This window comes from Scyliorhinus canicula, chromosome 10 (genome assembly GCF_902713615.1).
Source record: "Scyliorhinus canicula chromosome 10, sScyCan1.1, whole genome shotgun sequence".
NCBI classification, from domain to species: Eukaryota; Metazoa; Chordata; class Chondrichthyes; order Carcharhiniformes; family Scyliorhinidae; genus Scyliorhinus; species Scyliorhinus canicula.
The window spans coordinates 120,930,011-120,950,712 of record NC_052155.1 but is presented as its reverse complement, the minus strand read 5'-3'; the positions used below and the strand labels follow the sequence as shown (position 1 = coordinate 120,950,712).

At 45.2% G+C, this 20,702-nt stretch overlaps 1 protein-coding gene across 6 annotated transcripts in view; it reads right to left on the bottom strand.

Moving 5' to 3' along the window:
- The window catches only part of LOC119972633 (putative leucine-rich repeat-containing protein DDB_G0290503), a 590,251-nt gene that overhangs the window by 193,929 nt on the left and 375,620 nt on the right, over positions 1-20,702 (bottom strand). For all 6 annotated transcript variants that reach the window (XM_038809653.1, XM_038809656.1, XM_038809657.1 and 3 more), the window contains one exon: positions 2,075-2,264. In XM_038809653.1, the coding sequence (XP_038665581.1) occupies positions 2,075-2,264 (190 nt within the window). The remainder of the gene's footprint in view (positions 1-2,074; positions 2,265-20,702) is intronic.

Here is a 20,702-nt window from a genome sequence, read left to right as displayed (position 1 = left end):
AGAGAGTGGTGGGCCTGTGGAATTCATTGCCGCGGAGTGCAGTGGAGGCCGGGACGCTAAATGGCTTCAAGGCAGAGATAGATAAATTCTTGATGTCACAAGGAATTAAGGGCTACGGGGAGAATGCTGGTAGGTGGAGTTGAAATGCCCATCAGCCATGATTGAATGGCGGAGTGGACTCGATGGGCCGAATGGCCTTACTTCCACTCCTATGTCTTATGGTCTTATGGTAGGATTGACTAACAGGAAACAGAAAGTCAGAATAAAAGGGTCATTGTCAGGTTGGCAAACGGTAACTAATGGAGTGCTGGGGCCTCAACCATTTATTATTTATATTCATGACTTGGATAAAGGGACCAACTGTATTGTAACCAGATTTGCTGATGATGCAAAGATTGGTGGGTATGCAAAGAGAGTTTGGAAGGCAAAGGGAATGGGCAAAATATTTGGCAGATAGAGTACTGTAGTTTCTCATTTAATGTTGTAGTTGCAATCCTGAAAAGTGCGACTTAGTGAAACAACTTTAAATTAATCAGATTTTCCCATTACAGTCAATGTAAAAGCTTTAGTTAGGTTCTGTGGGACATTTCTTCTCAGGAAAAAGCACAGAAGTATTATACATTATAAGTTTAAATACTTTAAGTTGCTAAATTAATATATTTGTAAATGCAAAAACTTTTAAAATAATATACATTGAAAAACATAAAAGAAATTTGCTAATTCTTTCTGCTTACCACCTGCTCACCATCTCTCCCGCTTGTCGCCTCTTCTGCTCCTTGCATCCTCAATCCTCCGGCTTGCTGCCAATCATACTTTCTGATCTGCTGGCTCATTGCTGATCAGTCTCCCTGACCCTCCTGCTGGCTGACCCAGTCCGCTGGTCAACTTTCTCAATGCCTGACCCTACTGCAAATTCCATTCACCGACTGATGTTAAATCAAAGGTACGCCCGTCAATAGCACAGTAACTAAATTCCGTGATTCTCAAGAGGCAACAATTATACAAATATCTCGGTGGGTTGTAGATCTGCATGAGATTACAGGATTGGAAGAGGTGCGGCCACGGAGAAATTTGACAACAAGGAGGAAAATCTTAAAACTGAGGCGAAGTTTAACAATTTCTGCAGTATTGTATGTCATTGAGATATACCTCAGTCCTTCCTTTGCTGAAATCTTTTTCCATGCTTTGGTCATCAATTGACACAATAACTATGATCCTTCAGTTTCCTTCACCCTGCTCTCTTAGGTCCACTTTACCTCTCTGTTTCTTTCTCTTCTTTCAGAAAACATCTGAAAATGTTCTTTTTGACCTATCTTTTGGTCACCTCTGTTGATTTCTTTTTCCATAGCTCATTGTCCTTTTCAACACTCAGTATTAATTTGTAAAACAACCGGAAATATTATTTTTTGATATCATTATCTAATTGAAACCTGTTTTTGCTATATTACAGTTTTCCTTGTCAAGGGACTCATCTAATGACTCTAGTAAAACATTAAATAAAGGGTCCCTGACCTCTCAGGTAAACATAATGTTGTGGAATTAGTATTTTAAGCTAGTTCCAGAATAGTTTGAAAGGCTTACCCAAATTACTTACAATACTTTTAGCGAATAGCTCATCGAATTCTGGCCTCTTAAGTGTCCTGGATTTTAATTGTTCTACCACTGGTGGCTGTGCCTTCACGTCCTAGGCTCTAGAATTCCCTTTTTAAATCTCTTTACCTCTCTTTCCTTCTTTAAGATACTTCTTAAACATATGTCTTCGATTAAGCTTTTGGCCATCCGTCCTAAGTGGCTCAGCGTCAAATTTTGCTTCATAATACACCTGTTAAACACGCTGGAGCATTTTATTGCATTAAAGGCTCCATACAAATACACATTGTTGTTGTATTATCAAACCAGATTTCAAGTATTTACCCAAAGGCTGCAAATTTGAATTAGCTTAGGGAATTGATATAAACTATGATGTTTTACTTAAGGAGAAAAATAAACAATTGTCACTTGGTGAAAACATTAAAGCCTTATCGCATCAAAATCTACACATCAGAAAGATAGTTGTAAAGGAGGAAAAACTCACTTGTAATTGTTCATCTCTTCCTCTGTAGTGTCAAGATGCTCTTTCAGTGTTTCTACTTCAGTATGCAACTTTTGTTGCTTTTGCTCCTGACGAACTATCTCAGCTATTTGATCATTTAGCTGCTTCTCCGTAGCTTGTAAGTTTGACTCCATTAAAATGAGTTTCTGCTCTCGCCTTGCAAGCTCTTGAGCTACAATTAGATATTAATAAGTTTTAATATTAAAATCACTTGTATACTTCCCTAATAATTACATGTAATAATATTTCAAGATTTTAATGTTGGATGCAAATACACAAACAGAAGTCAAATTTGCTCTTATTTTCTTCACTTGATTTGTCCCCTTCTGTCCTGAAAGCATTAGTTATCTGGTTGGCAGAGTTCCCATGGACACTCTATTCCTTGCCAAAGTAGTCATTACTTAGGTGCAAGACTTCACCTCTGGTAGGACACTGGTCAGGGGATGATAGGCTTCTTCCAGGATGCTCCCTCAAGGATTTTGGGAATTGTCGTGATGTGCTGCACTCCTCAGACATGAGCCTTCAGGGAGGTTTGGACCTTGATTAAGGGGAAGCGGAGGAACGGTATACTTCCTCGGAGGATGAGGAAGTAGAAAAACAGGGTGAATCATCAGCCTTGCAATGCCCTCCACATATCCAGTTGAGATCTTGATGCATCAAGCAGGATGAAAGTGATCATTGGGCAGCATTAATTTAGCTCTGTTTTCCCTGAGGGCCCACTTGTACTGGAAGCGAAGGAGCTCAGAAATACAATATTGTCAGAGGATGGGTGTGATTCCAAGATTTACATGAAATGTAGAGTTTCCTCTCCTCCTTGCATTGTTAGGAACACAAGTCTCTAACTGCCATACTACTTTACACAGGTATGGCTCCAATCATTAACCTTTTCATTGCATTGAATCATTGTAACTGATCCCACCCGTAACGAAGGTCTCTCAAGTGAGGCACAAAGTGAGACCACTGAGCCAGTACTCTTTACCCTCAGCCACATTCATGGGGTGTTCCTGTTTTTGTTGAGGATGAGAGTGAGGCAGACTGCTCGTGTGTGTTTTTGCCTGTGTGTGTGTGTGTGTGTGCATGGGTCCAGCTGAGATAACCGTATGGTCATCCTTGTCACCTCAGTACCAGCAGAACAACAGGATTCCCCACCTGTCTTGATGGAGGGATAGACATGGCCACAGGACTGACATGCATTGATGCCACCCCCTCCAACCTTATTACTGCCTGCCTCAGCCCATTCAGACAGCTTCAAAGTCAGTGAGAACCACCAGCTGGCACATATCAGTCATCCACTCCATGCATCTTGGCATGCTGGTGCATCATGTGCTGGGCGGCATGGTAGCACAGTGGTTAGCACTGTTGCTTAACAGCACCAGGGTTCCAGGTTCAATTCCCAGCTTGGGTCACTGTCTGTGCGGAGTATGCATGTTCTCCCCGTGTCTGTGTAGGTTTCCTCTGGGTGTTCCAGTTTCCTCCCACAAGTCCAGAAAGACGTACTGTTAAATAATATGAACATTCTGAATTCTCTCTCTGTGTACCTGAACAGGCACAGGAAATTGGCGACTAGGGGATTTTCACTGTAACTTCATTGCAGTGTTAATGTAAGCCTACTTGTGGCAATAAAGATTATTATCATAATCAGCGTTGAACAACTCTCTGATGATGACTTGGCATACCTCTTGGATCTCAGACAAGGTAAGTTCATCAGCTTTCTGTCGGTTTTGATATCTCTATATATATATATATATATATATACTGTATATATATATATATATATATATAGACACCTTCTGTCAATAATCTGAAGGCATGTGACAGCAGCAAAGAAAGGAATATGCCAGCGTGCTGGTGCCAGAACAAAATTCTCTTTAATCCCACCGTGGATCTCAAAACATAGTGATATATTGTCATGAAAAGAGATCAAATTGAGCAGCTTCAGTGGGAAGCCAAATTTTCCCACAGTTTAAATGGGCTATCTCTGCTCACATAATCAAATGCTTGGTGATATTGATAAAGGAAATATATAGTGGTCTCCTTTGTTCGTGGAGTTTCTCTTGCAGTTGCTAGACTGTGAACATCATGTTACTTGTAAATCTTCCAGTTCTAAAACCACAAGGGAATCGGAGTAGATGCATTCGGTCAAGATTTGCAATCTGACAAGGGCAACATGGGCAAATATGTTTTGCACGGTACTGAGCAGGGCGATTTCTCAATAGTTGTTGCAATCATTGCAGTTGCCCTTGTTCTTGTATGGGGTCACAATCTTTGCATGAAGCTTACCCGAGAACACAAGCCCCTCCCTCTAGCAGTCAGAAAAGTTTGTGCAGATGATGCAGGAGAGCTGTTTCTCGTGGTTAATGACGTCAGGACGTTCAGTATTAACATCTGGAGCTTTTCCCTTGGTAAGCAAGTCAATAACTTTGCTAAGTTCTTTCACTATGGGTTCAATATCCAGCTCTGCCAAGATCAGCAGGTTTTCTCTGATGTCTAGAATTTCCTCGCTATCAGTATTCTCCCAAGAAGAAAATGCTGCATATAACTAACACTGAGAATAAACCAATAGATGGCGCTATGTTTCTGGGTCACAGTAAAACCAACAGTATCTTTTCCAAATGCAGAACCTTAAAGTACAACAACGAAGCCCCATTTCTGTTTACAGCTGAAAATAAAAAGTTTGCATTAAACTTTTACCCGAATGCAGCCTACATAGCATCTAAAAGGGCCAGTTTCTAATTTGCTGCAACCTTCATTTCATCTCTCAGATTCAATTGAAATTTATTGGCAAAAAAGCCACAAGAACTTTCATGTTTGGAGTAAGTTAGTTAATGGAAATTAATTTATAAATGAATAAGTGTGAAATGCAACAAAAACCAAATCAAATATCTTTAGAACACTTGCACTGTTTTGTTGTGGAAAAAGCATATAACTAATGAGTATACATCAACCATGATTAATCTGAGACAGCAATAACAGAAATGTTTAAATTTTTACCTTACGTTATCACACAGATGACTTGGATTGTAAAAAAATCATTGAGCGCAAATGCTAGTGGCTTATCTTTATTAAAGATTGTACAACTATCACGAGGGCTTGCAGAAAACTGGTTGATAGTTTGAATATGCTGGATATTAAAATGCGCCAGGCAACAGAAATAAATAATTGTGCAATTGTGCAGAGCATGTGCCTGGAACATTAGGCTATTTGCATATGGGTATGGTGACGAAGTGATTTTATTACTGGATTAGTAATCCAAAGGCCTGGACTACTAATACAGATAGGTGAGTTTGCAATCTAGAATAAACATACTTAACTGAAGCATAGGCAATTTCAGCGGGGTTAGGACTGAATTGACCCAGGGTAATTGGAGTGTAAGACTAGCAGGCAAAATAGTAAGAGAACAATGGGTTGCCTTTAAAGAGGAAATGGCTCAGGTATAGCTGAGGTACATTCCCATGAGGGCAAATGTAGAACAAAGCCAGAGCTTCCCAGAAAATGCAAAAGATGGAGAATAAAATGAAGCAGGAAAAGGGCATGTATGACAGGGGTTAGGTTGGTAATATAAGTGAGAACCAGGCTGAACATTTCAGAGGGGACATGAAAAAGGAATTATGAGTGGCAAAGAGAGAGACAATGGGTGAGATCTTCCGGCTGTTCACGCCATGCTGGTCCCTTCTGGTCCCGCTGATGGCCCACCCCTGCAGTGGGATTTTCGGCGGTGTGCAGTGGCTTAAATAGGAAATCCCACTAACAGTGGCAGGGCCAGAATATACTGCTGCTGGCCAATGGAGTCGCCTCCTGATGCCGAGAAACACGCTGTGCTGGGGGGGGGGGGGGGGGGGGGGGGACACAGAGAATCTCGCTGTATGAGGTCTCTGGACATTCACATGCATGCCTCGCACGAATTCTCACACTATTGTAAGTTGGAGTCTCTTTGACAATAAGGCGAGTCATCTCCGCAGTCTGTGTCTCTTCTCCAGGGCAGCATGGTACCACAGTGGTTAGCACAGTTGCTTCACAGTTCTGGGGTCCCAGGTTCGATTCCCGGCTTGGTTCACTGTCTGTGCGGAGTCTGCACGTTCTCCCCGGGTGGGATTCTCCCGTGAACTACTCCGGCGTTGGCCCGCCCCAAAGGTGCGAAGATTCCGCACCTTCAGGGGCTCAGCCGGCGCCGGAGTGGTTTGCGCCCCTCCAGCCGGCGTGGAAGGCCTTTGGCGCCATGCCAGCCGGGGCCAAACAGACTCTGCTGGCCGGATGCACAGGGGGGGGGGGGGGGGGGGGGGGGGGAGGTTCACCTAGGCGTTGGCCATCGCGGAGGCTGACACGGCCGATGCATAGGAAAAGAGTGCCCCCACGGCACAGGCCCGCCCGCGGTTCGGTGGGCCCCGATTGCGGGCCAGGGCACCGTGGGGGCACCCCCTGGGGCCAGATCGCCCCACTGGGTTACGGGGATAGGGTACAGGTGTGGGCTTGAGTAAGGTGCTCTTTCCAAGGGCCAGGTCAGACTCAATGGGCCGAATGGCCTCCTGCACTGTAAATTCTATGATCCTCACCCTTCTGTTCATGCTCAGCCTCCTGTTGGCCATGTACCACAGCTTATGCCACCTGCTGGAGCTGCGGGCGCCGACACCTCTCCCTCCTTCACCTCCTCTGTTGAATGAGGTCTCGGAGAAAAGCAGCACTGGGCCCTGTATACACTAATACATCTGGCTTCTCTCTGAGAGTACATTTCAAATACACCACTGATTTTGCAGCAAATGTGATGCCTTCACTACTGCCTTCACACTCCTGGGCTGTATTCTGACCTTAGAGTATAAGGTCAGATGTTGAGACTTTGATGTGAGACTATTGGGTTCTGTCTATGCCTTTAACAGCGTAGAATGAAATTATTGGCTTTGAGTTGCTCTCTGGGCAATTAAGTCTCTCTTTTGTAATGGACCTGGATCCTGCCCACTGCAGCGCCACCAACAAGTGAGTGTACATCCCAAGACTCACAGAATATTTATGCTGCAGAAAGAGGCCATTTGGCCCATCATGTGTGCACCAGCTCTCAAAACAAACATCATGACGGAGTGCCATTCTCCTGCCTTTTCCCTGTTTCCCTGCACATTGTTTCTATTCAAATCATTATCTAATGCCCCCTTGAATGCATCAATTGAACCTGCTCCCACCACAGGTTCAGGCAGTGCTTCCGGGCCCGAACCACTCATGTAATTTTTTTTCTTCTCACATGACATTTGCTTCTGTTGCAAATCTTTTTTTAACATCTGTGCCTTCTGGTTCTTGGTTCTTTTACGTGTGAGAACAGTTTCTTCCTATTTACTCTGTCCAACCCCCTCATGACTTCGAGCATCTCAATCAAATCTCATTTTAGCCTGCTTCTATGAAAGGAGAACAGTTCCAACCTCTCCTCATAACTGAAGTTTCTCATCCGTAGAATCATTCTTGTAAATCTCTTCTGCACTCTGTCCAATTCACATCCTTCCTATAGTGTGGCATCCAGAACACAATACTCCAGCTGAGACCTAACTGGTGTCTTGTATACGTTCAGCATAATCTCCTTGCTCTTGTACTCTATATCTCTATTACTTTATGCTTTATTAACTGCTCTCTCCACCTGTCCTGCCACCTTTGATGACCTATGAACGTATACAGCCACATCTCTCTGCTCCTGCACCACCTTAAGAATTTTATCCCTTAATTAATATTTTCACTTCATGTTCTTCCTACCAAAATGCTTAACCTCACACTTCTCCACATTGAACTTCATTGGACATCTATCTGCGTACCCCACCAACTTGGCTGTATCCTTTTGAAGTTCTACACTGTCCTCTTCAGAGTTTACAATGCTTCCAAGTTTTGTGCGACCCGCAAACTTTGAAATTGTCTCTTGCACACCAAGGTAGAACTATAGAACTGATACAGCACAGAAGCTGGCCATTCATCTCACCTTATCCATGCTGACCCAAAGACACCTAGATACTCTTTCTAATCCCATCTTCCTGCACACGGCAGATCTAGATCATTAATATATATGAGGGTCCCATAGAAGGAGCCCATTACCCGGCTTAGTGGTTTTCAAACACTGCCTCATACCTGCTCACAGAACCGATCTTACTTTTCTTTATGCAAGATGCCATTATTCTGGGACCACAAGATGGTGCTGCAACACCTGTACTACAGGGCCTAGTTCGACACTCCCTCCCTCACTGACCGCGTGCCTAATTTACCTGAAGCCTCACGATGTGCAGATAGAACAACCCCGTTTTTCTCCATCCTCCTACACTAACACTTAATCCCATTGTCATGGAGGTGGACATTCAGGAGCACCGTGTCAGGAAGGCAGACAATGTGGTCTGTCCAGCGAAGCTGATTGAGCATGGTCAATACTTTGATACTGGAGATACTAGCCTGAACAAAACACTGACATTGTTGTGCCTATCTTGCCAATGGGTTTGCAGGACCCTGTGGAGACAGTACTGTGGTGCTTCTTCAGGATTTTAAGATGCCTGCTGTGCATAGCCCACATCTCTGAGCCATATAGGAGGGTGGGTATTACTACTGACCATGAGTTTGGTGCAAGGTCTGAGGTGTTGGTGTTCAAACACTCTCTTCCTCAGGGGGCTGAAGGCTGTTCTGGCACACTGAAGGCAGTGTTGAATCTCATCATTGATATCTTCCCTTGAAGACAGTAGGCTTCCTCGTTATGGAAAGTGGTCCAAGGCCTCGTTATGGATTTTGATAACTGGGGGTTGGTGGGAGCAGGTTTGTAGAGGACCTTGCCTTATGAATGTTAAGGCTAAGGCCCATGCTCTCGTACGCCTCAGTGAAGGTGTTGAAGATGACTTGGGACTCAGCCTCCGAGCCCGCATTCAATTTTTTAATGGACGTCAGCCTTCCACCATCTGTAGAGTTGCTTTGTTGCTCTCGAGTTGTGTTGCTGTTTCAGGTTCAGAAATGTCTAATGCTTGCAGTTTATCAGCTCATAATGTGCTACCCTCTGAAACAGTTTAGCAAGTTGTTATGATTCAGGAAAGCCCGCTGGAGGAGTGCAGAACCTGACCCAATCTTTACAGCTTTTTCAAAGTATTTATTTACAAAGTTCCACATCACCAGTATACATGCCCGAAAAAACAACTTCATTCTGTGTCTATTTGTACTCTTTTAGGTTGAACCAATTGTGTTTATTTGCAGGAAACCAAGTGAATCCTCAGTTAATGCCCATGACCTGCATTCAATTAAACACAATTAATATACACTTAACAAATTCCCTTCTCTCTCTTTAAATATAGATTAGAGTTTATGTGCACAGTCAAAATCTCCTCAATTAAATCAAAGCCTCAATATTGTATACAAAGTTTACCATTGCAAGATACCTCTCCGCTCGGACCACAAACAATTTTTTTGCATAAGCATTTCTTTTGTAATCAAACCTAACAATTAATAACTTGCATCACGCATTTAACTTTTGAGACTTCCTTTCTCTTCAGCTATAAGTCAGCAATATGAATTTATAACTTTTTCTCGCTCGCACTAGAGTGTATATTATCCCACAATGAAAGATTATGTACGTAACATCATTGGGTATACAATCTTAAAGTATGCCCATTGTGTAGATTTGCACTTAAAACTTTTAGCAAATAGAATCCCATATCCATTGCTACTCCTAGAGCCAGGGTTTCAGATGGGAACTTGAGCTCTCATTTTTCCAGATTTATTTTCAAATGTTTTACTTGTTCTTGGAAAATTTTCAGCTTTGGGTGTTTCATGATAGTACCAGCATCTGATCTACAGAGTGCACAACCGACCAAGCAGGATTTTCAACTGCTGTCTCTTTAGATATAACATCATCCTTCTGTGATGACACAGTGTGATTGACTGGGATGAGAGGAACATTTTCTAAATAGAATTGTTGATCTAAAACTATTCCAGACCTACTTTAATGTCTAAACCAATTTATTTGAAACTTTGCAAGGCTGACTCCCAATTTTACATTTGTCTCTAAACTTATTAATCATACATTTCTCAAAATCCATTAGAAATCACCAACATGCATCATGAAGATGTGTTAAAGAAAATTATACAATCTACTTTTAGGGAACACAGCCTATTTTCAGCAAAACAGATCTCACTGAAAAATACCACACCTTCGAAACAGCATTAAGGCCAAAGGCGCATCATTCAGGCTGTATCCACATTTCTTTAGTTTCCATAGTCTTCAACCTACATTCTCTTTGGCAGGTGTCAATTCAAGTTTCAGCTTCTCCACTTGGGGTAGTCCACCACATAAAGATACTTCCAAGTCACATCTGAAGCACCTAGTAACTGTTCCTTTGGCATCCCTGGGATGCATTTGCCTATTGTTGTTGTTGCAATTCTGTCCTCTGCTGTAATAGCCAGATCTACTAAAAGTACTTTTCATCCCCATTCTGCCTGTCTTTAATCCTTCCAGTGAATTGTAGCGTGAGCCCAATATCTGGACCATTTTGCAATCTGGCAATGATTGAGTACGCTATTATTTGTTTCGCTGCTGAATGTACCATTTGCTCCATGAAGGCTGAAGATAATAACTCTTCCCAGGAAACATTTCAAAGCAGAAAACATCTAATCCAACAGGGTGTTCCTCTCCAAGAACTGAACCAGTTAGGGCAGGTAACCTGTCCATTTGCGACATCTTAGCACAAATAAGTAATTTCAAAATTAGTACTGATCAAAGGATCACCAAATTGAATTTTGCAAATCTTTTATACAATATGTTAAAGTCCATGATATATCCTTCCATGGATAGGATCCGTTTCTTGAAATAAAGCAAAGTCTGCCCATGCCTCTTAGGTCACCTTTCTTGTAAATTTCATCCATGAACTGCAATAAAAGATCCAAATCTTCATTCCTATCTAACTTACATGCATTCAGCTCATAAAATAGTTATGATTTGTATTTCTTGTAGGAGGCGTACAATTCCAAGGCCATAGCTTTCTCTTTGGTAAGGTCATAACTGCTGTCTACATATCCATTTAATTTTTCCACGAGTCATATGGTTCAGACTCCAGGATCATAAGAAGGTATTCATACCCTGATAATTTACAGTTGTAGTTGCTTTCTGCCTTTTTCCACAATGCCCACTACGATTTTAGTTTTCTGTCCGAAACAAAAATTAGAACCTTCACCTTTAAGCAGCCATACTTATCTACCATGTTACAATTCAGAAAGCCAGCTAGTGAAGAATAGAATGGAGTCAACACACTTTTATAAGCATTTATTTCCAAGATTACAAACATCCACCTTCTAACCCAACCACAGCAATTTCAGTCTGTGTTCATCTGTAAGGGCAAAAGTGAATCCCCAGTTAATGCCCGCTATCTGCATGCAAGCAAAACATTTACTGTGCAACTAATACAATGTACTCAGTTGGATTCAAGTAGGAAGCTCACCAGCACACCGCTTTCTCAGGGGCAATTAGAAATGTTGCTCTTTTGGGCAGCACGGTGGTGCAGTGGTTAGCACTGCAGCCTCATGGCGCTGAGGTCCCAGGTTCGATTCCAGCTCTGGGTCATTGTCCATGTGGACTTTGTGCATTCTCCCCGTGTTTGCGTAGGTTTCGCCCCCACATCCCAAAGATGTGAAGGCTAGGTGGATTGGCATGCTAAATTGTCCCTTAATTGCAAAAAATTATTTGGGTACTCTAAATTTAAAAAAAAAGAAATGTTGCACTTTTTAATAATGCCCACATCCCATGATCTCACCCAGCCTCTGATCTGCTCAATTTTCAAAATAACTCTTTGGATGCAGTAATCTTTGTGATCAAGACAGATAACTGTCAAAATTATTTAAGTAAACCCTGATCCTTTAAGACAAAGAGAAATTTGAAAAACTCATCAAGCAACAGTTCAAATTTGACATATTAAGTAAGTTTCTTTAAAATTGTTTGTTCTTTCTTCGTTGGTTGGGGCGCAGGCAACAGCAGCTTGCTTTATTTACAATCCCTTTGGCAGACTTACAACTGCCCGGGGCTATTACACAATGTACCTAATGTTGAAACTGGATGGTAATCTTCTGTCAAACATATTATTTTGATTTAGGATGATCAATAGATTCTTGTTAAGAGGCAATTTCTTAGATGTTTTCACCTTGCCTTTCTCACAGGTAAAATTCACAGAGAGCTGCACTTATGAATTAGGAAAAATAAAGAAAAATAAATTCCTTTTGAACAAAAGTTTCCTGTGCAAAACAATTTTAGATCAATACTGCATGTAATAACTTAGCCGCAAAGATATGTTCGTGCTGGGAAAATGTTGTGATCAACCTCCAGTTATTTTTAAAAATTTGAACCACAAAGAGGGAAATGTAGTAGAACTCGCAACTAGCAAAAGGAGATAAGATCACTTGAGCTACATCAGCCTGGATTTTGCTGCACAAATGACAGTGATTCTGTCAGCCCTTGCCATTATTACTGGGTAAAACTAACAGCAATTTCTGTCAATCACAGATGAGAAGTTAAGTGCAGAAATACAGAAACTGCTGTCAGTCATACCCAACCTTTCCATAAGTTTGCTTTTGCATTCTTTGCCATTGGAATTTTTACAAGGTTTACTGTAATGGTGTGATTATCTATTTAGCCACTATTGCTCTAAATGGGGCTGGTAAGAAAAATAATGGAATGCATGCCAAAGAAGAAAATGGAAAAACATCCAGGAACAAAAATAATGAATTGTTAGCTTGAATTGGAAAAGTTAATGTCTTGATTGACGAATCTCACTGATGTGTTAAGCAGGTTGGGTCGACGTGGACTGCACTTGATGCAGTGTAGCGAGAGACAGACCTCTAACACTGGATAAGATCCAACACAATTTTATTTAACGTATTAACTAACATACATGTTCAACTGTGGGTTGACACTATACTGAATTGACTGGAGACCTAGTACTAGTCTGACCAGACTTACTAGCTACCGCATGGTGTCTGCACTAGCTAGCTCATGGACTCTGACTGTCTCAGAGGCTGGGTCCCAAGAGAGCGGGAAACCTAGTACCCTCTGGCTTTATAGTGGTAGTGTCCTGTCTGGTGATTGGCTGCTCTGTTCTGTGTGCTTACTGGTCATCCTGTGTGTCAATCACTGCCTGTCTGCACTCCATTATATACATAGGTGTATATTATGACATCTCCCCTTTTTTTTAGATAATAAATATTAAGGTGCTTGTGCGTATGGATATGTATATGTGCCTGACTATATACAAAATGTGTCAAAATGAACTTATATACATAGGAAGGTGTCGATAGTGCAGGTACAAGGTAGATGAAACGATATTTACAGAGGTCAAAACGATGAGGTCACAAAATGTACAAAAGTTCAGTCTATAAATTTAGTCTTTGTTGCGGGCGACGAATTCTTGTTGATCGCCACAGGGCTGGATCAGGGGCCGCCTGCACTTGGATAGGCGGGATCGCTGCCATCGCGGTGGTCGCAGGGGCCGGCAGGATTGCTGGTAGATAGGTGGCCTCGTGGTAGGGCACGTCTGGAGGAAGCATTGTGGGCGGCGGGGCACTTCGGTCAGGTGGCGGGTGTGGAACTCTACGCAGTGCCCGTCTGTTGCGCCGTAGTAGGGAGCCATCAGCCATGCGGACAAGGAACGATCTCGGGGCCACTTGCTTGATCACCACAGCTGTGGCGGACCAGCCACCATCAGACAACTGTACACGAACATGATCAGTTGGGACCAGCTCGGGTAGATCCGTGGCATGAGCACCATATGTGGATTTCTGTTGGGCCTGAGACTGCTGCATTTTCTGTACGACCGCGAGGTGGCAAGGTCTAGAACATGGATGGCTGGAACCGTGGTCCTCAGAGTGCGATTCATGAGCATCTCTGCTGGAGACAACCCAGTGGACAGCGGGGTTGCCCTGTATGCCAGCAGTGCCAGGTTGAAGTCGGAGCCTGAGTCTGCAGCCTTGTATAGCAACCGCTTAACAATATGGACCCCTTTTTCGGCCTTCCCGTTTGACTGCGAGTAGTAAGGGCTGGAGGTTACGTGATGGAAGTTGTAGGACCTTGCAAAATCAGACCATTCCTGGCTGTAAAAGCAGGACCATTGTCACTCATCACCGTGAGCGGTATCCCATGCCTGGCGAACATTTCTTTGCAGGCTTTGATTACCGCCTTTGACGTGAGGTCGGACAGTTTCATCACTTCTGGGTAACTGGAGAAGTAGTCAACCAGGAGGACGTAGTCACCCCCCTTTGGCGTGGAAAAGGTCGACACCGACTTTGGACCACGGAGAGGTCACCATCTCATGTTGCTGCAAGGTTTCTTTGGGTTGAGCTGGCTGGAATGTATGACACGTAGGGCAGTTGAGGACTGTGTTGGCAATGTCTTGGCTGATGCCCAGCCAATAGACTGCCTCCCGAGCTCTGCGTTGGCATTTCCCGACCCCAAGGTGACCCTCATGGAGTTGGCCGAGCACCATAGCTCGCATGCTCTGAGGAATCACGATCCTGTCGAGCTTCAGGAGGATGCTGTCCACAACCGTCAGGTCGTCCTTTACGTTGTAGAACTGGGGACATTGTCCCTTTTGCCAGCCATTTGTGAGGTGCTGCATCACACGCTGTAGCAGAGGACCCTTGGCCGTTTCCTCACGAATTTGGATCACCCGCTCGTCAGAGACCAGAAGGTTGGTGGCACACAATTGCACTTGTGTTTCTATGTGACAGATGAAGTCAGTTTGTTCACACGGTGTGGTAATGGACCTGGATAGGGCATCTGCAACAATGAGCTCTTTGCCTGGCGTGTAGACAAGTTCAAAGTCATAGCCGCGTAGCTTAAGAAGAATTCGCTGTAACCGAGGTGTCATGTAATTTAAATCCTTCTGGATAATGTGGACTAGAGGCCTGTGGTCCGTCTCTACCATGAATTTTGGCAGGCCATAAACATAGTCGTGAAACTTGACTATTCCCGTTAGGAGGCCCAATCCTTCTCAATCTGAGCGTACTGTTGCTCAGTGGGCATCATGGTTCTGGAGGCATATGCCACTGGAGTCCAGGAAGAGGAGTCATCTCGTTGGAGGAACACTGCCCCAATGCCGATCTGGCTTGCGTCGGTGGATATCTTGGTTTCCTTGGTTGGGTCGAAGAACGCCAGGACCGGGGCTGTGGTGAGCTTCACTTTCAGCTCACGCCATTCCTCTTCATGCACGGGCAGCCACTGGAATTCCGTTGACTTCTTGAGAGATGGCGGAAGGCCGTGGTGTGGGACGCCATATTGGGAATGAATTTCCCGGGAAGTTGACCATCCCGAGAAAGCGGAGGACCGCCTTCTTGTCCTCTGGGGTCTTCATGGCGTTGATTGCCGAGACCTTGTCGGCATCTGGCCTCACGCCTTTCTGCGAGATGTGGTCACCAAGGAATTTGATGTCGGATTAACCGAACAAGCACTTGGCCCTGTTGAGCTGGAGACCATGCTCATGGATTCTCTGGAATACCTGCTTGAGACAAGCGATGTGTTCTTGGGGAATTGTGGACCAGATGATGACATCGTCAACATACACTCGCACCCCTCGATACCCTCCATCATCTGTTCCATGATGCGGTGAAATACCTCTGAGGCAGAGATGATGCCAAAGGGCATCCGGTTGTAGCAGTAGCGACCGAACGGGGTATTGAACGTGAACAGCTTGCGACTGGATGCGTCCAGCTGAATTTGCCAAAAACCCGTGGAGGTGTCCAGCTTCGTAAAGAATTTGGTATGAGCCATCTCACTGGTCAACTCTGAACGTTTTGGTATCAGGTAATGCTCCCGCATGATGTTGCGGTTTAGATTCTTGGGGTCAATGCAGATCTGAAGTTCCCCTGACAGCTTCTTGACGCAGACCATGGAGCTGACCCAGTCTGTGGGCTCTGTGACCTTTGATATGATGCCCTGGTCTTGGAGGTCCTGTAATTGCTGCTTGAGGCTGTCCTTAAGGGGTGCCGGCACACGGCGTGGTGCATGAATTACAGGGGTGGCGTTCGGCTTGAGCAGGATTTTGTATTGGTATGGGAGTGTGCCCATTCCATCGAACACACTGTGGTACTGCGTGATGATGTCATCTATATCAGCTTGGAAGTTTTCATCAGGTGAGGCCGTCGCCTGTGACGATGACATGGTGTGGACTCGCTGAACCAGATTCAGGAGCTTGCAGGCCCGAGCACCGAGCAGGGATGCTCTGTGAGGTCCGACGATCTCAAACCGCAGGGTCGCTTTAATCGCCTTATTGGACACCCCTAGTTGGCACGAGCCACTGGCAGCTATGGCATTGCCATTGTAGTCAAGGAACTGGCAGGCCGGTGGAAGAATGCTTGGTCTGACACGGATGGTGTTGAGATCGGATTTCGAGATGAGGTTCGCCGATGCGCCGGTATCCAGTTTGAACCGGATGTGAGCCTTGTTAACTGTGAGGACAGCACACCACTCTTCGTCGGGATCCACGCTGAGGATCAAGAGTTGCTTCGCCATCTTGGAGAAAGGCAGCGCATGCTTCGTTATGATGCCCACCCGGTATGGGGACTTGAGGCACTCAGCATCAAGGTCTGTTGGGCTGTCATGATCGGAATCTGGCATGCCTTGCTGTATTGAACGGACACTTCTGCGCCATAGCTGGGATCGCTGGCTGCTGAGCAGTGGAGCAGATCTACAAAGGGCTGCATAGTGGCCAAGCTTGCCACACTGTAGACACTGGCGTCCTTTTGCCGGACATTGCCGCTTTAAATGGGCGGAGTCACAATTCGGACAGGTCATGACGCCAATGTCAGCGCGTTCCGTGCGCCATTGCGCATGCGCAGTGCGGTCGAATGATGTACGCACCTGCGCGGTCTGGTCGTCGGTCTCGTCGTCCCCTCGGTCCCCGCGCATGTGCAGGGGCCCGGGAAAAGCGCGCGAAACGGCCACTCTCGTCGATGCTTAGGCCCTGCATCTGTGCGGTGGCCTGCACCTGTTCTGCCTCGTGGGTGGCGCGCTTTGCAGTCTCTGCTGACCTGATGTGGGAGTACCGATTGTTAGCAAGTTCGTGGACAACACACGTCTCGATAGCGATGGTGAGGGTCAGCTGCTTGACTTTCAGGAGCTGCTGGCGAAGTGAATTCGGAGTGGACCCCGAAAACTATCTGATCCCGGATCATGGAATCAGCTGTCGAGTCATAGTTACATGACTGCGCGAGGATGCGGAGATGGGTCAAAAAGGACTGAAAAGGTTCATCCTTACCCTGAAGCCTCAGCTGGAACCTCTGTACCGTTCAAAGCTCTCATTCACCTCAATGTCGCAGTGGCTGTCGAACTTCAGCAGGACTGTTTTAAATTTTGTTTTGTCTTCGCCTTCAGTGAGCGTAAGGGAGTTGTAGATGTGGATGGCGTGGTCCCCCGCTGTGGAGAGAAATAGTGCGATCTTCCTGGCATCCGATGCGGCCTCGAGGTCGGTGGCCTCGATGTATAGGAGAAATTTTTGCTTGAAGATCTTTCAATTGGCGCCGAGGTTGCCTGCTATGCGGAGTTGCGGAGGAGGGTGGACGTTTTCCATGTCACCAGATGGCTGCTTGCTGGTCAACGCTGATTCACTCGAGGTAGGTCCGTCAAATTTCAGTATCACTCCGTGGTTCCATGATGTGTTAGCAGGTTGGGTCGATGTGGACTGCACTTGATGCAGTGTAGTGAGAGACAGACCTCTAAGGCTGGATAAGATCCAACACGATTTTATTTAACGTATTAACTAACATACATGTTCAACTGTGGGTTGACACTATACTGAATTGACTGGAGACCTAGTACTAGCCTGACCAAACTTACTAGCTACCGCATGGTGTTTGCACTGGCTAGCTCATGGACTCTGACTGTCTCAGTGGCTGGGTCCCAAGAGAGCAGGAAACCTAGTACCCTCTGGCTTTATAGTGGTAGTGTCCTGTCTGGTGATTGGCTGCTCTGTTCTGTGTGCTTACTGGTCATTCTGTGTGTCAATCACTGCCTGTCTGCACTCCATTATATACATAGATGTATATTATGACACTCACTGAAACATTTATAGAGAGAGTATGCAAGGACAATACAGTAGAAATGAATGAAAATCGCTTATTATCACAAGTAGGCTTCAAATGAAGTTACTGTGAAAAGCCCTAGTCACCACATTCCGGCGCCTGTTTGGGAAGGCTGGTACGGGAATTGAACCGCGCTGGCCTGCCTTGGTCTGCTTACAAAGCCAGCGATTTAGCCATGAGCTAAACCAGCCCCTAGATTTCCATAAGGCACCACTTAATAGACAAATCAATAAGATTAGTGCATGCTGAGTCAGAGGCCAGATAATAATAATCTTTATTGCACAAGTAGGTTTACATTAACACTGCAATGAAGTTACTGTGAAAAGCCCCAAGTTGCCACATTCCTGTGCCTGTACGGGTACATAGAGGGAGAATTCAGAATGTCCAATTCACCTAACAGCACGTCTTTCAGAACTTGTAGAAGGAAACCGGAGCACCCGGAGGAAACCCACGCAGGCACAGGGAGAACGTGCAGACTCCGTACAGACAGTGACCCAAGCTGGGTATCAAACCTGGGACACTGGCGCTGTGAAGCAACAATGCTACACACTGTGCTACTGTACTGGCCATAGACAAATGGATAGCCAGCTGGCGGTGAGGCAGAAAGCAAAGACTGGACGATATCGAACGGCCAACTCCTCGGGATCTTGCGACAAGTTGCGATCTAGATCCCACTCACAAAGGTCAGGGCCCAAATTTACATACTCAAGTAAGCATTTAGGCTGGATCTACCCAGCACCCGGGATTGAATCCCCTCGCCTCGGAGACCCCAGCTCGGCGCCATTTAGCACTGGTCCAGAGTGCCCAGGAGATACTGTCAGGCTGCCATCTTGCCCTTGCTGGGGGTGCCCTGCCCTTGTGAGGGGTGTGTGAGGGCCCCCTAATCATTTGGTTGGGAGGGTCCAGAGGTCACTTTGGGGAGGGGAGGGGTCAAGAGACCGAGGCGCCATTTTCTCTTCCTGTACTGGCGAGCGGAGCTCCTCAGCGCAGGAAACGAAGGTATGCGCGGCCTCAACAGGGCTTTCCTTGCCAAGACCTGAAAAAAAGAACAGAGTCCTGTTTAATAGTGAGGCCGTTCTCAGGACTGGCAGCACCGAGAAACACTCTGCTAAATGTGCAGTCAACAGGACTCTGTTTATTTCCTGTCAAATCGCACCCTATGGGTCCAAAAGGTTAGCGTGGGGACCGTATTATTTAAAAATTATACCAACACTTTGGACTTTGGAATCAAAAGGGCAATTCCTAAATTTCCGAAAAATACCAAATTGGAGGCTGGATAGATGACATTGAGGACAGCAACAAGAAATATAAGACAACATTAATAAAATTGCAGATTGAACATACAATCAGGTTAGGTGGATTGGTCATGCTAAATTGCCCTTAATGTCCGAAATTGCCCTTAGTGTTGGATGGGGTTACTAGGTTATGGGGATAGTGTGGAGGTGTGGACCTTGGGTAGTGTGCTCTTTCCAAGAGCCGGTGCGGACTCGATGGGCCAAATAGCCTCCTTCTGTACTGTAAATTCTATGAAATTCTATGAAAACCAATAAGTTAGTTATTTTGATTTTCTAAAAAAACAAGGACATTTTACTCAGAATATAGGAATCTAAATGGGTTCCAGGAGAAAGGAAACGGAGGTACAAATACATAAATAGTTGAAAGTAGCAGGTCAGGTCAGTAGGCCATTAAAACCCAACTAGGTTTTCTTTCTAAAGAAATAACCAAAAAAATAGAAGTCACGCTAAACTTGCATTGAATCTTGGTTCGCCCACAATAAGAGCAGTGTGAACGGTTCTGGTTTCCACATTATATAAAGGATGTAGATCCAGGCATTCTGGAGAGTATACAAAAAGGATGATACCAGAAATGCAAGGTTTTATCTATCAGGAGAAGATAAAGAGGCTTGGGGCATGATTTAGCGGCCTTGTCGTGCCCGACTTGGTGTCGGGAGGGGGCCGTTGAATTTTGCAAGAGGCTTCTCGCGCGCTTGCCAATACTCAAAACGCCTAGCAAGATTTAACAAAATCACACGAGATGTTGCGATTTGAATCTTGCCTTCACTGGGTGTGATCCAGATTTACATATTTAAATGAGCCATTAGACTCATTTCCCGTACCAGTCTCCCCGGACAGGTGCCGGAATGTGGCGGCTAGGGGCTTTTCACAGTAACTTAATTGAAGCCTACTCGTGACAATAAAGCGATTTTCTTTTTTTTTCATTTTCATTTAAATATGCATTTCAGGATTTTCCTGGCTCCTGGGACCTAACGGTCCAACCTGAGAGATCGTGCCAGGGTGCCGTTTAGTGCGGGTTTCCACAAATGTGGACCAGTCGTAATGGTACCTCAGGCCATTAGACCCCCGGGTGGTCAGGTGCAGGATAGGGTGACACCCTAGCACTCCTCCTGGCACCCAGGCACCTTGGCACTGCCAGACTGGCACCCTGGGAGTGCCATCCAGGCATCCTCACACTGCCAAAATGGTCGGGAGCTGACAGGGTGCCAGGCTGGCACTGCTGAGAATCAGGCCCAGGTGGAGTGGATGAGGGGTGTTCCCTGGGG